Source organism: Ambystoma mexicanum, chromosome 9 (assembly GCF_040938575.1).
Source record: "Ambystoma mexicanum isolate Mex_15411 chromosome 9, UKY_AmexF1_1, whole genome shotgun sequence".
Lineage (NCBI taxonomy): Eukaryota > Metazoa > Chordata > Amphibia > Caudata > Ambystomatidae > Ambystoma > Ambystoma mexicanum.
The window spans coordinates 25,013,598-25,035,557 of record NC_090931.1 but is presented as its reverse complement, the minus strand read 5'-3'; the positions used below and the strand labels follow the sequence as shown (position 1 = coordinate 25,035,557).

At 47.7% G+C, this 21,960-nt stretch overlaps 1 protein-coding gene across 1 annotated transcript in view; it reads right to left on the bottom strand.

The window, feature by feature from the left end:
* Window positions 1-21,960, bottom strand: part of LOC138487621 (potassium-transporting ATPase alpha chain 2-like) — a 148,026-nt gene that overhangs the window by 50,128 nt on the left and 75,938 nt on the right. The window contains exons 5-8 of the mRNA XM_069614104.1: window positions 19,664-19,777; window positions 16,795-16,929; window positions 9,019-9,136; window positions 765-1,033 (exon numbers count right to left, since the gene is read on the bottom strand). Coding sequence (XP_069470205.1) covers window positions 765-1,033; window positions 9,019-9,136; window positions 16,795-16,929; window positions 19,664-19,777 — 636 coding nt within the window. The remainder of the gene's footprint in view (window positions 1-764; window positions 1,034-9,018; window positions 9,137-16,794; window positions 16,930-19,663; window positions 19,778-21,960) is intronic.

Here is a 21,960-nt window from a genome sequence, read left to right as displayed (position 1 = left end):
GAGCAGTGGAGTAACTTTGCTGAAAATGTTGGGAGGACATGACATCTGAAGAAAAGGTGCCCCAGACAAATGAATGGGGACAAAATGGTGTGCCATGAAAGTGGGGGGGTCAAACACCCCTGTCCCCCCTAAAATTACGCCCATGTTAGTGAGGGCTGTGGGTCATTAATGTCCGTGCCCGCGGGTGTCAAATCCATTAGCTCCCAAGCACAGTGCGCGCGGTGCTAATAGCGTGTATGATATTAAAAAAGGAAAACGTTCACGTTGCTGAAGGGGCACGTGATTTAACCAGCGGAACCAGAAGTGCCAGGAGTATAGCTCAGGGGTACCACAACTGTCATAGGAGCAAGAGAGTGCAGAGCAACACAGGTGGCAATTCCCTTCCCACCGTAGAGACCAGTCTCTGGTGTTAAGTGCATGTTAAAATGCTCATTCATTAAAGATGGCCACCAGGGATATTACACAGACTCCGGGTGAGTCCCTTTTCTCTGTCTATTGCGGCTGAGTTGGAGGAGGAGAAATGGGGAAGCAGGTGTTGTGCTAGGGGCAAGACAGCGGGTGAGCATGTGGAAAAGCTGAGGCGGCGCAAGGGTGAGGAGAACCACATTTAATTGCGAGTACCGCACATTTTTAAGGCATGTTTTTAAGAATAAAGCATACCTAGATGGTGAGTGAGGGATTTCAGATGAAGGCAGCTGCGCCAGGAAGCCCTTTACCCTAAGGGGTGTGGCTAAGAGCGGCACGCGCTGCCTGCAGCCACTTACCGTCACTGTGGCCAGGAGTCCTTCAGGCACGTTGGCCACAATAATCCCGATGAGGAAGATGATGGCGTTGAGGATGTTGTACCCCATGCCCATGGCGATGATGAAGAAGAGGATGCCAACCGAACAAGCAAAACCGGCAACAATGTGAACAAAGTGCTCAATTTCAGTGGCAATGGGTGTCTTCTCATTGCCGACACCCGACACGAGGGTAGCAATTCGACCAATGATGGTGCGGTCTCCGGTATTGATGACAAAGCCCTTTGCCGTGCCTGTATGGTGAACACAAATGATCCTGTTAGGCCTTGCAGGAAGAACAACGCTGGTGAAGGCATCCATGGACAGCTACAATATCTCACTGACAAACCAGTGCACACTGACCACCTCCCAACCTCCCAGCCCGACCGAAAGCAACTCTCAACACGCAACCCTATCATCCAAGCAAACTGGCCCCTCACGCTCCAGTCTCTCACCAAGTCATAGCTCGACACACAAATCTCTTTAAACACCCTATGAATGGGAGCAAAGCCTAGATGCTCCGACACTCTTCTTACTTATGTATGCATTTGTTTATTTATTTATTTATTTATTTATTTATTTATTTATTTATTTATTTATGTGTTTATTTGTTGCATGCCGAAACCTGACAGCCATCATGGCGCGACAAAGATACACAAGACAAAACATAAAGCACAGGACATCCTAGAGGCAGGGGAGGGAAGGAAGATTAGTCAGTTGTTAGTTGTTTGCGAAAGGGCACTAGGTTTTTTTTCCAGTCAGAGCACCAGAGGAAGTGAATTCCGAGCGGATGCTTCCAGAAAGGGAAAGATCTTCCATTTCCCGTGACTCGGATAGGCGTGGAGCAAGCAATGAGTTGACTATGGCTTGAGCACAGCAACCTGTGTGGTTGGTAGTTTACCAGTTGATTTTTCAGGGATATGGGGCTATACTGTGCATGCACTTGTGTGCCAAGGTAAGAATCTTAAATTGAACTTTGGCGCTCACCGGAAGCAGCTGCGATTTTGTCTATATGCTGATAAGTGTTTTCTGCGGCTCACCTTTTTGATTAAGCATATTGCATTGTTCTGAAGTTTCTGAAGGTGGAAGAGGTTTCTCTTACTTGTGCTCTCCAGGAGCACATTGCAATAGTCGATTTTGGAGCGAATCCCTGCTCTGGGCAAGGTTTCGCAGTTCTTCTCAGAAACAAATGTTTTACCGTGCTTGGGCAGCTCCAGGTAGTATTGTGTAGTTTTTACCAAATTATTGTCCTGCGTATCGGAACTCAGGGAGGAATCCAAGTAAGTATCTAGTGTGTTCGCCTTGCTCTGCATCGGGATTTTACAGCTGTCAATAACAGAATACACATACAAATCTTGTTGTTTTAGCTTTCTGCTAAAAAGTCAAATCTTGTTTTTGCTTTGCGCTAAACAGTCAATTCTTGCTGTTTCTGCTTTGTTCTAAAAAGTCAAATCTTGCAGCCCATTGTGAAATTCTCTGTATTTTGCTTGTATACTGTTTCTTCTCTGTAACTTGCCTGCCCAGTGACCTCACCACTCTCTTTTGTACCACACCTACCTGTTTTAGGCCCCCCAGTATCTCCACCCTCTCCCCACTTCCACCCCCATGGCGCTTTAAGTTTCTCCTACCTTTTCCAACTGCTTCTCCATTGACTATCCTTCCCTTCTCACTAAGTCTGGTAGGAAGAAGTTCAAAAAGGACATCTTGGCCTCTAACCCAGGTCTTCCTGTCACCAACACCTACTCCAATGCTTCTGCCGGACAGACCCTCCCCGACATCCTCTTTGTCGTTCCTTCGCCAGATCTATGGACTCTTCGTATGGTCTCTGTGCTCTGTCCTATCTCCTCCACTCCCATTAATGGTGGCACTCGCTGGGAAGTTCTCATGCCTTCCTTCGACTCCTCTAAAGTCATTAATGTCTACTTAAATGGCACTGTCATGGCCCAAGGATCTCAGGCCAATCTCCTCCTCTTTGATAGGCGCTTCCCTCGCCTCATAAATTTCTTCTCATCTCCTGCTGTCCCCTCCTCTCCCCCCTTGACTACCTTGCCCTCTCTCTCCTCCTCCTACTCTGTCCCTCCTGGGGCTCTTTCTCCTCCGCAGGACGTACCTGTGATCTGTACCCCTCCCCGGAAGGATTTTAAGGCTGGCATCCTTCTTCATCTTGCCACTCTCAACTCTCTCTCTGCTGTCAAACACTCCTCTGACATCTGCCACCTCCTTGAAGAACTAGACCCAGATGTCTTTGGTCTTACTGAGACATGGTTCACGGTCAGCTCTGTCACAAGCTTTTACACTCTCCTCCCTGATGGCTACAAGATCCTCTCAGCACCCAGATCCTCCCTGGTCCAGTGTGGGGGTAGCCCTGATCTTTCCTGAGTGGATTCCTGCCTCTATCATTCCCACTCAGACCTACTCCTCTTTTGAATGCCTTGTCTGTAGGCTTTCACTCTCGCCTACCCAATCTCTTACTGTGGTTACCATCTACCGGCCTCCTGGTCAAATTACCTCATTTATCTCTGAGTGGGCAGACCTCTCTTCCTCCCTCCTGGCCTCTACCACTCACCACCTCGTCCTGCTCGGTGACCTCAATATACATTTAGACTCTCCTTGCTCCTCCTCTGCACTCTTTTGTGAATCTGGATCATAATCACCATCCAAGTTGAGTAAAAATTGTGTGTATCTACGTATCTTGAAAATTGGTATTCGGTGTCCGATAGCAGGTCACACAGAGGCTTTATATACACGGTCAAGGCCCTCCGAAGTGGATGGGAGCAGAGCCATGCAGGAGTTACCCCAGGGCACTGCCGAAACCCTATAGGATAGACAGGAGTGGATCCAAGCAATAGAGTGGCGAGAGCCTCTACCAACTCTTTCCAGTGTAAGAACTACAATATCATGGTCTAGTCGAGCAGCAACATTAATCTGCACCTGCTTTTATAAACTATTTCATGCATGTTGGTGTTAGGGAGAATTCTCCAGAATGGCTAATTTCCCTTACCTACTGAGTCCCTCAGCAGCTTTGCTGGATTTCTACATGTTTTTTTTTTCACTTGGTAAGAGTGTGAGTCTTTTTTCCCACTCGTACATGTGTGTTGCTGTGTGTGTTTAACATTTTTTGTGTTCATAGACTGTGGAGCCTCACCTACTCCATAGGCATCATCTTGTTACTATATGTTACACAGCATCTTCAGTGCAGTGACACAGGGTTGTCTTTTTCAAACTTCCCAACTCAGACTCCCTTTTCTGGGACTGACTACTGTCTCCCAGAACATGTAAAGTTGCCATTGACTTTATTAGTCTTTTTAAAATCCACATACCCAGTACAAACCATGTTACATGGAGTACTGGAAAGGGTTAATACTTATCCCTTTTTGTCTGTTTCTCTTGGAGCATTGTTTCATTCCCTTTTCCTCAAGACTTGGCTAGTGGCAGTGGTAACTACCCTATTTTTCCTACCGCGGTTATCTGAAATAACATTGCATACTTGCCAACCCTACCGATTTAGGCGGTAGGATACCGCTTTTTAAGCAGTCCTACCGCCTACCGATTTTTTGACATCAAATACCGATTTTTTTTTGTAAAAAAAAAAAAAAAATTTTTTTTTTTTTTACATTTTTTTTTTGCCCATATCAGCTCGGGGAGTCTTTCAAGGGCTCCCCCGAGCTGGCGTACCGGGAGAATGCCAGGCATGCAGGCTTTTAATGTCAAAGGCACCCACGGCGGTGGGCTAAAAGCGCCCTTCCGCCGCGGGTGCCTTTGGCAAAAGGCGCCATTAGCCCCCCACCACGCCAACTCGGGGAGTCTTTCAAGGACTTCCCCGAGCTGGTGTAGCGGGAGAAGGCGCGGCATGCAGGCTGTTAATGTCAAAGGCACCCACGGCGGTGGGCTAAAAGCGCCCTTCCCCCGCGGGTGCCTTTGGCAAAAGGCGCCATTAGCCCCCCACCACGCCAGCTCGGGGAGTCTTTCAAGGACTTCCCCCGAGCTGGCGTAGCGGGAGAAGGCGCAGCATGCAGGCTTTTAATGTCAAAGGCACCCACGGCGGTGGGCTAAAAGCGCCCCTCCACCGCGGGTGCCTTTTGGTCAAAGGCGCCATTAGCCCCCCACCACGCCAGCTCGGGGGAGTCTTTCAAGGACTTCCCCGAGCTGCCGTAGCGGGAGAAGGCGCAGCATGCAGGCCTTTGATGTAAAAGGCGTCCACTGCGGTGGGCTAAAGGCGCCCCTCCGCCGCGAGTGCCTTTCACAAAAGGCGCCATTAGCCCCCCCACCACGTCACTGGTGAGTCTTTCAAGGGCTCCCCCGAGCTGGCGTGATGGCAGAAGGCGTGGCAGGCGCCTCATTGTCATTGAATGCACCCGCGGCGGCGGGCTCATTCAATGACAATGGGCTGCTGACGCGCCCTATTCCTATCATTACCTCCTCGACTGACTATTTTTGAAACTTTAAGATTCCTACAGATTTTTGGTCACAGAATGTTGGCATGTATGACATTGGTATTGTTTTAGGCTATCTTGGCAGCCTCGATTTAAACCCGCTAGACCATATACGTTTTTGTACTGTTCCGGATGGGTTTCTTCGCCATTTCTTTTTGAAAATGTCTTTCTCTTGTTTTATTCCTTGCGCCAAACCAGGTTTGGTTCCTTAGTTCACCATCTTTTCGCGGGCGTCTACACAGAACCCCTCCTTAGGCACCTGAAAGTTTTGGTAGGCAGTTTGAAGGAGGGGTTTTAGGACCCCTGCCATGGGTTCCCTTGGTTACCCAAGTCGCACTCTAGTTTGATTGGCTAAGGGGACTGTCCTGCCAGGACAGCCACTCTGCTGTGTGATTGACAGCCAGGCTGTGTGAATGGGGGAAAACTGCATAAAAAGCAGGTCTCTGGGATTGGAAAGGCAGAGTCGCCACTGGAATGAAAGAACCGATGAGGAGCTGACAGAAGAGGATCCCTGCCACGACTGAACCGCCCGGTGAAGCCCTGCTGCAGGTCTGAATTTTCAAACTCCAACGACAGAGGAGATCCTCCAGGAATCTTCTTCCCCTGAGCTGGTGGGACAAACCAGTTCACCCAAACTGCAAGCCAGGACTGCCTCCTCTGGTTGAATTTGCTGTACAGAGCTACAGTGAACCGGATAGCCAGGAAAGGGGTTTTAGGACCCCTGCCATGTGTTCCCTTGGTAGCCCAAGTTGAACTCCTGTTTGATTGGCTAGGTGACTGTCCTGCCAGGACAGCCACCCTGCTGTGTGATTGACAGCCGGGCTGTGTGAATGGGGGGAAACTGCATAAAAAGCAGGTCTCTGGGATTGGAAAGGCAGAGTCGCCACTGGAATGAAAGAACCGATGAGGAGCTGATGGAAGAGGATCCCTGCCATGACTGAACCGCCCAGTTGAATTTGCTGTACAGAGCTACAATGAACCGGATAGCCAGGAAAGTCAGACCCTGCTTAGGGTTTTAAGGAGCGCACGTTTTATTTGTAGCTTTGCTCTGCTACTGGTTTCTTCCCTGGGCCGTGCAGGACCCTCCAGTCTTCCTTCTTCATGTCAGTCCGACAGTCGCTTCAGGAACTGTGAGCCTGCAGGAACTGCCAGAAACATCCGCCTCAGCTACAGCTTCTCCATTTAAAGGTACTGTGCAAATCCGGTTGTTCGTTTCGTTCAGCCGCGGTGAAGTGAGTGAAATCTTTCTCCAATCCAAGGTCTTGTCCTTCTCTACTCTTTGAACTAACTTTTCTGCTGACCACTTCGTACGGAACTCTTGCCAAAGACTTAACCGCAAAATACCCTGAACTGTGTGATCTTGAGCAAAAGACTTTTGTCCTATTGACTTTGGCCCTAAGCCTTTTTGATTTGATTCGATCACTGTAGTTCCTCTTTCTAGATTGCCCTGCTTACTTACCTGTTGGTGCTGCTCAATTTCTGCCTAACTTTGTCTTTCCCTCCCTTTTAAATTACTAGAGTGCCATTTTGCTCCCACTTCATTTTGTGCGCTTAACTTTTCTGGAAACTATTGGGAGTGGTGTGGTGTATGAAGAGTGTACTTTTTGAACTGCTTTACTTTAGTGGGATGTTATACAACTGATGTTGATGTTCCTACTCATGACTTTCTTTAATGGCTTAGTCTGGTGTTTTAACTGCTGCAACGGGTAAACTCAACGCACAACCTTGTTCCAGAGATCCTAACTCCAGGTTCCGACTGATTACCCAATCTAGTATTTTGCCCTTCTTATGCGTGGGATCATGATTTAGTACAGTGAGTTCAGTACTATTTGGCCTTTGGCCAAGGTGGATTACTTCACTGTCTAAGGTGTCTCCATGCCAACGTTTAAAGTCTCCAAGGACTAGGGTAGCGCTGCCCGATTTGGTCAATGGTCCTAGTAGCTGGATGAACTCCTTGTTAAAATGAGGCAATATCTTAACTCTATTCCAGACATCATACAAAACAAACACGCTACCTCCACTACCAGCCGTAGCAACACATTAACCATTGCCCAAGACATCTCGCAAAACATCTAGAAAATGTCAGGTCTACACAGCAACCTTACAGTTTGCCTTCTTGCCCTGCTCCTTTCCTCCCTCTGTCATTGCCTCTCCTTCTCTCTCTGTCTCCCTTTCTCTCTCAGTCCCCCTTTCTCCCCCCTCTCTCACTCTCCCTGTCTCTCTCTCTCTTTCTCTGCCTCTGTCGTTGTCTCTGTTTCTCTCCCTCTGTACTTGTCCTTCTTTCTCTCTGAGTCCTTGTCTCTCTCTATCTGTCTCTCTCCTTCTCTCTCTAACTTTCTCTCTCTCCTTGTCTCTCTCCCGTCCTTGTCTCTGTCTCTCTTTCTCTTCCTCTGTCGTTGTCTCTGTTTCTCTCCCTCTGTCCTTGTGTTTTCTGTCTCCCTTTGTCCTTGTCTCTCCCTCTCTCTCTCTCTGTTTCACTATCCGTATCTCTATATTTCTCTCTATATCTCTCTCTGTCCTCTCTGTCTCTCTTTCTCTCTCTCTGTCCTTGTTTCTCTTTCCTCCCTCTGTCCTTGCCTCTCCTTCTCTCTCTGTCCTCTTTTCTCTATCTGTCCCTCTTTCTCTCTCCCTCACTTTCTCATTGGCTCTCTCTCCGTCCTTGTCTCACTTTCTCTCCCTTTGTCTGTGTCTCTCTTTCTCTTCCTCTGTGCTTGTCTCTCTTTCTCTCTGTGTCCTTGTCTCTCTCTCTCTCTTTATCCTTCTTTCTCTACCTCTCTCTCTCAATCTCTCTCTTTCCTTGTCTCTCCGCTTCTCTGTTTCTTTTTCTTTCCCTGTTTGTCTCTCTTTCTCTGTCCTTGTCTCTCTTTCTCTCCCTTTCTCTCTGTGTCCTTCTCTCTCTCTCTATCCTTCGCTCTCTCCTTGCCTCTCTCTCTGTCCATGTCTCTTTGTCTCCCTCTGTCCTTGTCTCTCTTTCTCTTCCTCTGTCTGTGTCTCTCTTTCTCTCTCTCTATCCCTCTCTCTTTATCTTTCATTGTCTCCCTTTCCTTGTCTCTCTCCATCTGTGTCTCAGTGTCTCCCTCTGTCCTTGTCTCGCTTGCTCTTCCTCTGCCCTTGTCTCTCTTTTTCTTTCTCTCCATCTATCCTTGTCTCTCTTTCTCTCTGTGTCCTTCTCTCTCTCTCTAGCCTTCGCTCTCTCCTCATCTCTCTCCGTCCATGTCTCTGTGCCTCTTTGTCTCCCTCTGTCCTTGTCTCGCTTTCTCTTCCTCTGTCCTTGTCTCCCTTTCTCTTCCTCTGTCTGTGTCTCTCTTCCATCTGTCCTTGTCTCTCTTTCTCTCTGTGTCCTTCTATCTCTCTCTATCCTTCGCTCTCTCCTTGTCTCTCTCTCCGTCCGTGTCTCTGTCTCTTTGTCTCCCTCTGTCCTTGTCTCACTTTCTCTTCCTCTGCCCTTGTCTCTCTTTTTCTTTCTCTCCATCTATCCTTATCTCTCTTTCACTCTGTGTCCTTTTCTCTCTCTGTCCTTCACACTCTTTCTTTATCTCTCTTTCTCTTTCCCTCTCTCTCTCTCCTTGTCTCTCTGTCTCAGTCCGTATCTCTTTGCCTCCCTCTGTCCGTGTCTCCCTTTCCCTCCCTCTGTCCGTGTCTCTCTTTCTATCCCTCTGTCATTGCCTCTCTTTCTCTCGCTGTCCCTCCCCTCTCTCTCTCTCGTTGCTGCTTTTTTCTGGCATTGTAAGACTCACGCCAATGGAAGGCTGCCTGATTGCCGCACCCAGCACTGCACGGGTGTCCTCTGGCTGGAGCCCACTCACCTTCCAAGCAGGTTGTTGAATAGAAGGCAATGTTCTTCGTCTCCAGGGGGTTTTCGTGGGTGAATTCTGATGAGCGAGACTGGGCTTCCGATTCTCCCGTCAGGGAAGAATTGTCCACCTGTGGGCACAAGATATAAAGGGGTCAGTGCACGTGGGAACATTGCCAGGTAGCACCGGAAGTGGAAACACGGCCGATGCATTTAGGATTGCTGTCTGGTATACATTTTCACATGCCTACAAAAACAAAAAACGGGCGAGTTTAATGCATATGTAAGATATTTGCATGGATGAAAATCAACATAAGGCATTATTTTAAATCGAGCCCGTGGTCTTCCAGGCGCCACAGGCGGCTCTAGGGGCAGCCAGCTTTATAAATGGAGAAGTATTTACGTTAATGACCCTGGTTATTCCATTTGCACAAATAATATATTTGAATACAAAGTTGAAGTCTATGTGACTTGCCTGATAGTGTGCCATTGATGTGCTGAGATATGTGACTTGTGTGACTTGCCTGATAGTGTGCCATTGATGTGCCGAGATGTGTGACTTGTGTGACGCATGCTAATGATGCATGTAGCCATGTGGCTTGAGTCATGGCGTGCCAACGATGGGTTATGACATACAAGATTACATGGTAGACAAGTGTAGGATATGTGTTGGGTTATGGAACTCATGAGATGGCATGCCAGAGCTGTACGATGATAGGCCAGCGGGTTACATGTGTGTTGCCAACAGGAATTCCTTCAAAGTACTTTACTTCCTCAGTATTCCGCTCACAAAACTCAGAATATATATATTTTTTTGTTTTGGGCGGATTCTCTCCCAGGACCCCCTTTACCTTACACTTGTCCCCCTTCCCCAAGCTCCTCCCACCCGTTTGACCCCCTTTCGCCCCCATATATATTTCAGTAAGTTTTGTCAGTGGTATTCTTTTGAAGTTAAGGATAATGAAAAATGTCCTGTCGGCAAAAGGGCAGCATATCATGGCATTGGTGTTACGAGTTGGCAGACACGTGATGAGTGGGGTAATGTTACCTGTGCTGGCCTGGCGATGAAGTGTTGGTTATGTGACTTGTATGATGGCATGGCAATGGTGTGTGCAGTTATTTGACTTACTTGAAGCCATGTCAGTCATGTGTAGTTTAAGAGAGGACATGCTAGTGAAGAGTTGGGTTATGTGTGCCAGTCATGTGTGGGATTACATGATTTAGAGATTTAGAGAGCATGTAATGTTTTCTGAACTCCCTACGGGTGTTCCGTCCGGGGTGTCCCAGCAAGGGCGGGACAGTGAAGGGTGAAGACCAGCCTTTGACCAGCCTCTTCGCCCATTAGCCTTTGCTTTTACCTTCCTACCCGCTGCACCTGTGAGTACCCTTTGCTTGCTAATTAATCTACGGTCTCTCCACAATGCAATACTCCTCTATAATGCATTTGTTCCAGATGCCACCTCTTTGCACCTCTCCCTGCATTTTCTTCAAATACGCCACAACTTCCTCCTTTCCTATCCCCATCATACAACTCACGTCTCAAAGCTCCCATTACTCCATCTCTCTTGTACCTCCTACTTCCAAAAAACAAAGTCATTGATCCAACCACACCTCATCTAACTCCTATCCACCTCGCCTCTCTTCTTCTGAGACTCAACTTCGCTACTCTTCCTTACTGCATCAACTGAACATTGCACTCTGGAATGCAACAAACCATCCTTTATCACTGACTACTTTCCTGCCAGCTCTCCTCCCTAGACCTTCTTGCTATGACTGAAACCTGGACTTCATTCGACACTGCCTCCCTGGCAGCCTTACATGACTCCAAATGATCCTTCATAAACTCGCCTCAACTAACTGGCAGAGGTAGAGGCATCCGGCACCTACTCTCTCATTGCCTGAATGGCTCCAAAATGTCCAATGCCACGTCCTCTCCTGCCTTTTTTGGATTCACCATCTCTGCTATTGCTCTGCCACACTCGGTTCACCTCATCTCCATCTATCGCCCCCTGGTCCCACTGGGCCATTAATGATGAACTTGGGCAACTCCTTGATTCTCTTTTCACAAAACACCTCATTCTCTCAGGTGACTGTAACCTTCCCTCTCAAAACACTTCTTAGAAATCTGAAAGTCAGTATGTTCTTAGTGACCACACTCTCCACTCTGTCCATAACCTGCCTACCCACACAGGGGTAGCTCTTGGGATCTCTTATTCAGCTCCACCACTCTCTCAGCCACTAATACCACTGTCACACAATCCCTATCTGAACACTCGATTGTTTCAACCATCGATCTCCTTCCCAACCTCTGACCTCTCCTCACCACACGCCTCACCTATTACTAAAAGGAAATGTAAACCTTCTGCCATTGCTCGCTTTCTCTCTGACCTACCGTTCTCACTCTCCTCTTTTACCCTTGATGTCTCCCCCACTATCAGTGCCCTCTCCAGCATCCAATCCCTCCTATATGACTCATTCTCCTGTCCCTTCCCACTGCTTACTTTCTCCCCTATGTCTCAATGTCCTCAAACATGAGTCACCGCATTCATATGCTGCCTCTGCACCGACATGCGTTGGCTGATGCTCACAAGTAGACATACCCACTTACATCAGGACCCACAACTCTACTACTCTGCCTTGAACTCTCTCAAGTACTCTTTTGGTAGCTACAGGGCACTCGAAACTCACTCAAAACTCCTCCTAAACAATAACTATCAACTCCACTCTCACAGCTAATGACCAGGCTGAATAGATTGCTGCAGACATTTCCAAAATTAGAGACACTCTCCTGACCCTCCTCACACTCCCTCCTTCTAGATTCTACACTCTGCCTACTCTTCCATCATCCTCTGCCTCTATCTTCCACTTTAGGCACACTAATAGTGACAAAGTGCTATCTCTACTGATGAAGGCTAACCCCTCTTGTGCCCCATCAGACCCTCTTGCTCCTCAGCTAGTCAAGCCTGTTGCCTGTTTAGAGGCCTCTCACCTCACTGGACTCTTCAACCAGTCCTTTAACTCTGCTTGCTTTCCCTCTCTTTTCAAAATGACCACAGTCATCTCTCTCCTAAAAAAGCCAGGAGGTGACCCAGCCCTCCTGGAAACGTTCGCCCTGTGCCTCTCTTTCTACACTACACTGAAGTGCTGGAAAGGGTTGTGTTAAACAGTCTTGCTTATTTCTTAGACATACACAACCTTGGAGACCCCCTACAAGCAGTTTTCCCCTCCTGTCACTCGATGGAAACTGCTCTCATGAATGTGTCCAACTTCATCACCTCTGCAAAAAACTCCAACCTATCCTCTATCCTAATTCTCCTTGACCCGTCTGCTGCATGTGACACTGTCGATCATTCTGATCTCCTTAATACTCTCTTTCTTCTTGGGATTCGTGATCAAGCCCTTGCCTGGATTGAATCCTACCTTGCACATCGCCAATTCTGTCTCCTGGAGCAAAAACACCTCTCAACTCACTCCTCTGTTTGTGTTCCACACGGCTCTGTCTTGGGTCCGCTCCTCTTTAAAGACTACACCTTTGCTCTTGGGGCACTAAACTCCTCCTTTGGGTTCTCGTACCAAGTCTTTGCGGATGACACCCAATTCTTCTTCTCTTTTTCCTGAACTCTCCTCTGATCTCTCTATCAAAATGTACAACTGTCTCTCTGCCATTAAATATTGGGTGGCTTCACACTCTCTGGTGCTAAACTCTTCCAAAATAGAGGTGCTCTCCTTCCCTGCCAAATACTCTCTCTCATCTCATGTCATCCTCTGCCTATCAAGATCCCACCTGACTGTGTCCACTACTCTTCTTCAGCTAGGAACCTCGGCATCATCTATGACTCTTCTCACACCTTCTCTACTTTCATTTCCAAAACTGGAGCAGCAGCTCACCTCACCCTCCTGAATATTAGGAAAATCAGGCACCTCCGTTCTTTTAACACCAGCAAGAATCTCTTAACCACTCTTATCTTCTCTAAATTGAACTACTTTTCCAGCATCCTCTTTGGTCTCTCAAATGATGTGTTCTGTTCTCTCAATAAGTTCATTAACTTTTCTACCAGTATTCTATTTGAACTCCCTCACTTTACACCTATTTCCTTGCACCGTCACCAGTCTGGATGGCTGACAATGCAATACAGGGTCAGATTTAAATGTCTTCTCCCAGTTCAGAAATCTATCCACGGCAAGACACCACCACAGCTGTCCTCCTCTATACAACTCTACAAGCCTTCTCGTAATCTCTACTCTGCCCTCTCGACTACCCTTGTGGCTCCTCACCGCCAGTGTGGTTCCTCTCGCTTTCGCTCTGTCTCTACCTTTCATCTGCCTTCAACTGACATTTTTCCCTCACCTCTAAACTGCCTCTGTGCCTCATTTTCTCTGCCTCCACTCTAGCACTTCATCCATCATGGTCACATCCCTGGCTACTGGCTACTGTCTACTTAGACAAGCCGAACGCAAATGGCGAGCTAGTTACGACCCTTTGCTTAAAGACTTGTACAAGCTCAGCCTTTCCACTTACCTAGCCAATGTCAAGCTGGCTAAAGCCACTTTTTTCGCCCAACAAATTGAAAGTGCTCTATGTAAACCTAAAACACTATTTTCTATTGTTCAATCACTCTCCTCCTCTGAACCCCTTACCTCGATGGTTAAACCATCGCAAAAGCTATGCAATGACCTAGCATCGTTTTTTATTACGAAAATCGATGTGATACGATCTAACATCGCCAAATCTCTCGCTATGCAATCTTCCGGCACTACTAACCTTGTGCCACTCACCCTCACTGACCCCCCTGCCAGCTGGTCCACCTTTCCTCTATTCACTGAGGCAGAGGTTCTAGCAGCGATTCTTAAAATTAAATCCTCTTCTCCAGAGGATGCTATTCCGGCAAGTATGATGAAGACTATTGCCCCAGACATTCTGTTTGACGTCACAGCGGCTATAAACAATTCATGCCAGTCTGGTCTGGTTCCGCCGGAACTTAAATCTGCTAGGGTTATTCCCCTGCTTAAGAAGCCGTCTCTTGATCCTACTATCCCCTCTAATTTTCGCCCCATATCCCTGCTCCCGTTCTTGTCTAAACTCTTGGAATCTCTGGTCACGCCCCTTCTCTCCTCCTTTCTGGAATCTTCTAAGATCTTTAATCCTGCCCAGGCAGGTTTTAGGCCAGGAAGAGGTACAGAGAGTGTGCTTGTCTCAGTGCAAGATGACATGTCCAGACTCGCGGACGCAGGTGGTGTTGGAGCTTTGATTCTGCTGGATCTGTCCGCCGCATTTGATACGGTGGACCATCCTATTCTTCTCTCACGTCTAGCACAAATCGGGATCTCTGGATCAGTCCTGGCTTGGTTCACCTCTTTTCTTGCAGACCGCACTCAGACCCTTTCTATGCCCCCTTTTCTTTCTGTCCCTTGTGCCCTCACCTGTGGCGTCCCCCAGGGATCCTCTCTTTCCCCTATTCTATTCAATATCTACATATGGGCGCTGGTCTGCCTTATCCGCTCGTATGGACTTAATTGTTATTCCTACGCGGATGATACCCAAATCCTGATCCGTTTGGATCAGGATCATATCAAGGTCTCAGCTTCTCTTCATGACTGCTTGACATCAGTCGGTGTCTGGATGGACCAAAATTGGCTCAAGCTTAATGGCGACAAGACTGAGGTGATGTTGGTGGGTTGCCCTCCCTGCCCGTCATTATGGACCCCTGCTTTTTGGCCTACCTCACTGGGCCCCTTGCCCTGTCCAGTGGACAAAGTAAAAAACTTAGGAGTCATTCTTTCCACCTCCCTGTCCATGACAAATCAGGTCTCTACGGTCTGCCAATCCGCCCACCACCAGATTAGGGTACTTAAGAGGGTCCTTCCTATGATCCCAGAGGCTATGCGCCCTCCTGTGGTAGCTGCATTAGTCCTCTCACGGTTGGACTATTGTAATTCCTTATACCTCGCTCAGCCGACGGGCCTTCTCCAACGTCGCCAACGTATACAGAACCTGGCAGCTAGACTAGCCAGAGGTTCCCCCTATGGAGCTCATATCTCACCAGTGCTTCGTCAACTCCACTGGCTCCCAGTGGCCCAGCGAGTTAAGTTCAAGTCACTGTGTATTGTCCACCGAGCAATCCAGGGCCTAGGTGCTGAGTTTCTTCAAACCAAATTTGTCCGTTATATCCCGGAACGCAACCTTCGTTCCCTGAACACCAATCTCTTGGTGGTTCCTAAGTATAACCGGGAAAGACTCGGTGGCAGAGCCTTTTCCATTGCTGCGGCAAGGCTTTGGAACACCCTCCCACTGCCACTCAAGTCTATCTCCAACCATCTGGCTTTCAGGAAAGCCCTGAAAACTACTTTATTTTAGCTCTCTGACTATTACTGTGCTTCCTGTTTGATAGCTTCCTCACCAGCGCCATGATGCCCTAGGGCGACCGTGCACTTTACAAGTTCAGGTAACATAACATAACATAACATCCCTAACATAGCTGCCGTATTACCGCCCTGAACTTAAAAATATCTAATGTTGTTTGTCCTTAATCTTTGTAGGTCGACTGATGTTTTGTCCCTGGCGACTGTTGAATTACTGCATAACCTTGTGAGAATGTCACTCAAACCCACCCCATTGTAAGTAGTTGACTGCTTCCCATCAAATCTGATATATTATCTATTGAATGTTGTTTTCCTATCAAATGAGCGTTGTTCTTTCCTGCATATAAATATAAATACAAATAAATACATTTTTCAGATGGCATCGCAGACGGATGTGTGGTTATGTGACCTATTCGAGGACATTCCAGTGAGGTTTTGGGTTATCTGATTTGTGAGATAGCATAATAGTGATTGTGTGGTAATGGGACTTGTGTAATGGTGTGCCAGCAATGTGTGGGTTACATGATTTGCTTGATGTCATTGCTGATGTGTAGGGTTATGTGACTTGCATGATGATATAGCCGTGATGTGTGAGGTTATGTGACTTGCAGGATGGCATGCTCGTGATATGTGGGATTATGTGACTTGCTTGTTGGCCCAGTAGACAAGTGTGGAGTTAAGTCTCTCACGAGATTACTTGCCAGTGATTTGTGGGGTTATGTGACTTGTTTGATAGCTCGGTAGACAAGTGTGAGGTTAAGTGGCTCAAGAGATTACTTGCCAGTGATTTGTGGGGTTATGTGACTTGCTTGATAGCTCGGTTGACAAGAGTGCAGCCATTTAGGTTGTTCCAAACCTCTTCTGAATCTAACTATCGAAGCCCTGGCCAGAGCAAGGTGTGCACTGTTCAAACCCGCCCGTCTTCTTCCTCCCTCTCACCACCGCTTCTCGTCTGCTCCTCTTCCCTGCCCGGCTCTTAATCATCTATAAGAAACCTGGGGTGCTAACAATACTTTGCTGTGTCCCTGCAACGCCTGATCCCTTTCACTTCTGTGATCAAGAACCAGTGCTGCAAGGACCTTTCATTTTTTGTTTGGTTTTTAACTTTTTGGGACTGGCTGCATGAGACAAAATTTGTGTCCTGGGACCCTGAGCCTCAAATAAGAAACTAGTAAAAGGAGGGCACTTGGGATTTCTGTGGCATTTTGCCTGGATCCCTGTGCACTCTTGGGTGCTCAGTATTCCGATATTGGACACGGACGCCTCCCTCACCATTTGCATGAAAGGGGTTTCCTAAAGTTCGCTTGCGAGTTTTACTGAAGGTTCAGTGATAAAGCCACCATTTCCTTAAAAACACACCTGTTTGTCACTGTCATTGTTTCGGGCATAGGGCATCAGGGAAAGGGATGGGAATCCACGCTCTTCTTACCTTGCAACCCTGGGCAAAGAGCAACCGGAGATCCGCTGGGATTCGATCTCCACCTTTGATCTCCACCAGGTCCCCCACCACCAGTTCCGTCGCCGGGACCTCGTTCTTCTCACCATCACGGGTGACCAGGGCTTGCTGGAAAGACACATCAATCATTTCCTGCGCCACTCACCGTTTCCAATCACTAAAAGCATTCACTCAAAGGTTCCAGTCAGCAGACGCTCAACAAGGGGCCTAAGGTAAGAAGGACCAATGGTTTGTGTTGGCACCTCAACCTCCAGGGACGTACCAGCACCCACTCAACTGTCCACCAGCTCAGAGGAGGCTTTATTTAGATCCTGGCTCTAAACTGCGCCAGAGTGGCGTGACCTGGAGGGGTGACAGGTCTGTCAGATTCCTCGCAATGAGTCCCAGAGTGCACTTCGCTCACCCTCCTGCGCCATCCTGCGCCATTTTGTATTCACTGAATACACGGGCAAGGGACTTGCGATTTGTCGTGCATTTTGACACATTGCAGCTCGCTTTTGTGTCGGGTTCTTTTAATACTGTTTTAGTGTCCAGATGTTGAAGGCCCCGTCAGCTGAACAGTGGTTAATAACTAATTTAGAAGTGTGCCCGTGCAACTCAGCAGTCATTCGATTCATTCTAAATTAAATGTCAGTACAGAATGTGTCATTATGAAGAAGTACAAAAAAGAAGGTGGGTGAGGCGCGCACTCCTGGTCCTGGTCAATTAAACCTGTTGCAAAAAATAGGTAGCTGGGTCACATCCCAAAATGGACAAATATTCCAAGACACACCTGCTCAACAGCCTCCCTGATGATTATTTGAGATAAGAAAGCGCCAGGAGGAGAACAACTACAGACCACAGAACTGCAGCTGAGGGATTTAACCGTGTTATTACTGAGTACCTGATTTGCAGCAAGGGATCTAACCCTGTTATTACTGAGTACCTGATTTGCAGCAGAAGGGATCTAACTCTGTGAATATTTGTCCATTTTGGGATTTGACCCAGCTACTTATTATATTTTTTGCAACAGTTTCAATTGACCAGGACCGGGAGTGCGCGCCTCACCCACCTTCTTTTTTGTACTGAATGCTATGGGAGTCCCGGGCTCCAGAGGCAGCGCCACGGGGTGACTGTGCCCCACTTTGGAGAATCATAAAGATGGTTCTCTCCCCTCCCCCAAATTTGGGAAGGACTTGTGCTTTGGAGGGGTGTCGGTTGCTGGTCACCTGAACAGAAAAAAACGTTTTCACTACAGCTACCAGAATCCTTTGAGTCTAATTAGACACACCTGCTCAACAGCCTCCCTGATGATTATTTGAGATAAGAAAGCGCTAGGAGGAGAACAACTACAGACCACAGAACTGCAGCTGAGGGATTTAACCCTGTTATTACTGAGTACCTGATTTGCAGCAAGGGATCTAACCCTGTTATTACTGAGTTCCTGATTTGCAGCAGAAGGGATCTAACCCTGTGAATATTTGTCCATTTTGGGATTTGACCCAGCTACTTATTATATTTTTTGCAACAGGTTCAATTGACCAGGACCGGGAGTGCGCGCCTCACCCACCTTCTTTTTTGTACTGAATGCTATGGGAGTCCCGGGCTCCAGAGGCAGTGCCACGGGGTAACTGTGCCCCACTTTGGAGAATCATAAAGATGGTTCTCTCCCCTCCCCCAAATTTGGGAAGGACTTGTGCTTTGGAGGGGTGTCGGTTGCTGGTCACCTGAACAGAAAAAAACGTTTTCACTACAGCTACCAGAATCCTTTGAGTCTAATTAGACACACCTGCTCAACAGCCTCCCTGATGATTATTTGAGATAAGAAAGTGCTAGGAGGAGAACAACTACAGACCACAGAACTGCAGCTGAGGGATTTAACCCTGTTATTACTGAGTACCTGATTTGCAGCAAGGGATCTAACCCTGTTATTACTGAGTACCTGATTTGCAGCAGAAGGGATCTAACCATGTGAATATTTGTCCATTTTGGGATTTGACCCAGCTACTTATTATATTTTTTGCAACAGGTTCAATTGACCAGGACCTGGAGTGCGCGCCTCACCCACCTTCTTTTTTGTACTGAATGCTATGGGAGTCCCGGGCTCCAGAGGAAGCGCCACGGGGTGACTGTGCCCCACTTTGCAGAATCATAAAGATGGTTCTCTCCCCTCCCCCAAATTTGGGAAGGACTTGTGCTTTGGAGGGGTGTCGGTTGCTGGTCACCTGAACAGAAAAAAACGTTTTCACTACAGCTACCAGAATCCTTTGAGTCTAATTAGACACACCTGCTCAACAGCCTCCCTGATGATTATTTGAGATAAGAAAGCGCCAGGAGGAGAACAACTACAGACCACAGAACTGCAGCTGAGGGATTTAACCCTGTTATTACTGAGTACCTGATTTGCAGCAAGGGATCTAACCCTGTTATTACTGAGTACCTGATTTGCAGCAGAAGGGATCTAACCCTGTGAATATTTGTCCATTTTGGGATTTGACCCAGCTACTTATTATATTTTTTGCAACAGGTTCAATTGACCAGGACCAGGAGTGCGCGCCTCACCCACCTTCTTTTTTGTACTGGATCATTATGAAGAAGGATTGGTGGACACCTTGAATTAATCATAACCACTGACAGGGGATCTGCACACCTTTCCATTCCATCACTTTTCATCCTTTTCTTCCGTTACAGATGGAATGTACAGATGTGCACCAGACCACCGCCCAGCCCGAGGAAGCAGCAATCCAGACTGCACTGCCAGGTCACACCCTCTCTGCTTGAGACCCTCCCCCCAGGGAATATTTCCACCATGCATGAGGATGTCTCCTGGGATTGGCAAAGGCTGGCCACATGCACCACTCACCTGAGGAATCATCTGGTTGAAACTGGCCATGATGTTGGTGCTCTTTGCCTCTTGGAAATAGGCGAAGCAGCCGGTCAGGATGACCACCCCGGCCAAGACGATGCCCAAGTACATCTGTCCAGGTAGAAAATGACACAGCAGTTTAGCATTTGCAAGGGTAAGGATGGACGCACCAATGAACATGTGTGTATGTCATTCCCACACACCGATGTCTGGGTGCTACCAGAAATTCAAACATGCAATAGCCCCCAGTGGGAAGAGGTGGAGGGCTGCAGGTTGTACGGCTTCTTGAAGGGGTGTGGCAGATGCACAGTGAAGGGTGCAGAGAAGAGCTGGGGACCACATGAGAAGGTGAGGGGCTGTGCAGAGTAGAGGGGGAGGTGTTGCTCACATGTTTTGGAAGTTTGGAAATCTTATGTGCTTACGTTTCTAGGTCAGATGGTGATGGAGGCCTACCCTCGCCCACTCTTTCCCACCTCGCCATTACCAAACCTCTCTCCTCACGGCCTGCACGTATGCCAAAGTGATTGGCCAGGAGGGTCACGTGGCCACTCCTCTCCCTCCTACTCCAGGATAGCCTTGTCTGTGTAGCCAGTAAAAAGCAGAGCCAAAGGGTGACACCGTTTTGACGGCTTACACAAGCCCTAACCAGCAACCTCTAAAACCTCCAAGCAACGCCCATCACCAATCCCTAAATGATTATTGAACTATTGGGTTCAGCGCTCTTATTTGCTTCTAGGTGGGGTCATCTCGGATGCCTTCACCACTGTGAAGTTCACTCGTGTGGCGTGTTCTCTGATGCCTTTCACTCATGTGTGGCGTGTTCTCTGATGCCTGCACTGTGAAGTTCACTCATGTGTGGCGTGTTCTCTGATGCCTGCACTGTGAAGTTCGCTCATGTGTGGCGTCTTCTCTGATGCCTGCACTGTGAAGTTCGCTCATGTGTGGCGTCTTCTCTGATGCCTGCACTGTGAAGTTCGCTCATGTGTGGCGTGTTCTGTGATGCCTGCATTGTGAAGTTCGCTCATGTGTGGCGTGTTCTCGGATGCCTGCACTGTGAAGTTCGCTCATGTGTGGCGTGTTCTGTGATGCCTGCACTGTGACGTTCGCTCATGTGTGGCGTGTTCTCGGATGCCTGTACTGTGAAGTTTACTCATGTGTGGCGTGTTCTCGGATGCCTGCACTGGGAAGTTTACTCATGTGTGGCGTGTTCTGTGATGCCTGTACTGTGAAGTTTACTCATGGGTGGCGTGTTCTATGATGTCTTCACTGGGAAGTTCACGTAGGTGTGGTGTGTTCTCTGATGTCGGCATTGTGAATTTACTAATGGATGGTGTCATCTGTGATATGTTCACTTTGTCATTTGTTCCTGAGTTTGGTCAAAGGTGATTTTTGCTTGTATGTGGCGGTCATTTGTGACATTTGAACGCGGGCGGCATCTCCTCCGATAATCGCATTGTGTTGCTTGCTTTTGGGTTGGGTCATGTATGTTATTTGCTTTTAGAGGGGTATATGGTGATATTTCTTCTGTGGCGTTTATTCCTATGCAACTTAACTAGTGTTATTTGCCCATAGGGGGGCCATATGCAATACCTGCATGTTATGTTTGCTCATAGATGGGGCTATAAACAATAGCTGCCGCAAGGCGGTGGGAGGGGGGGGCATACTTCGTATTTGCACTGTGATGTTTGCTCTTGGGTGAGATCATCTGTGGTGGGATTTTATGTGATATTTGCTTTTAGGCGTGTTCATTTCTGATATATGTACAGTGATATTTGCACTTTGATGTTTGCTCTTGGGTAGGATCATCTGTGATGTTTGCATTGCAGTATTTGCTTCGAAGTGGGGTGTCATCTGTGTTGTTAACAATGTTCTGTTTGCCAGCCTGTGGGTTCATCTGTGATATTTACAGTGCAGTGTATTCTTGTCTGTGGGTACATCTGCAATTTTTACACTGTGGTGATTGCCTGTCTGTGGCTTCATTTTTCATGTTTAAACTGTGGTGTTTTCCTGTCTTGGGGTCATCTGTGATGTTTACACTGTGGTGTTTGCCTGTCTGTGGGTTCATGTGTCATGTTTACACTGTGGTGTTTTCTTGTCTGTGGGTTCATTTGTCATGTTCACATTGTGGTGTTTGCCTGTCTGTGGATTCATCCGCAAATTTTACCCTGTGGTGTTTGCCTGTCTGTGTGTTTATTTGTCATGTTTACACTGTGGTTTTTGACTCTCTGTGGGTTCATTTTTCATGTGTGTCTGTCTTTGGGTTCATTCCTCATGTTTACATTGTAAACTGTGTT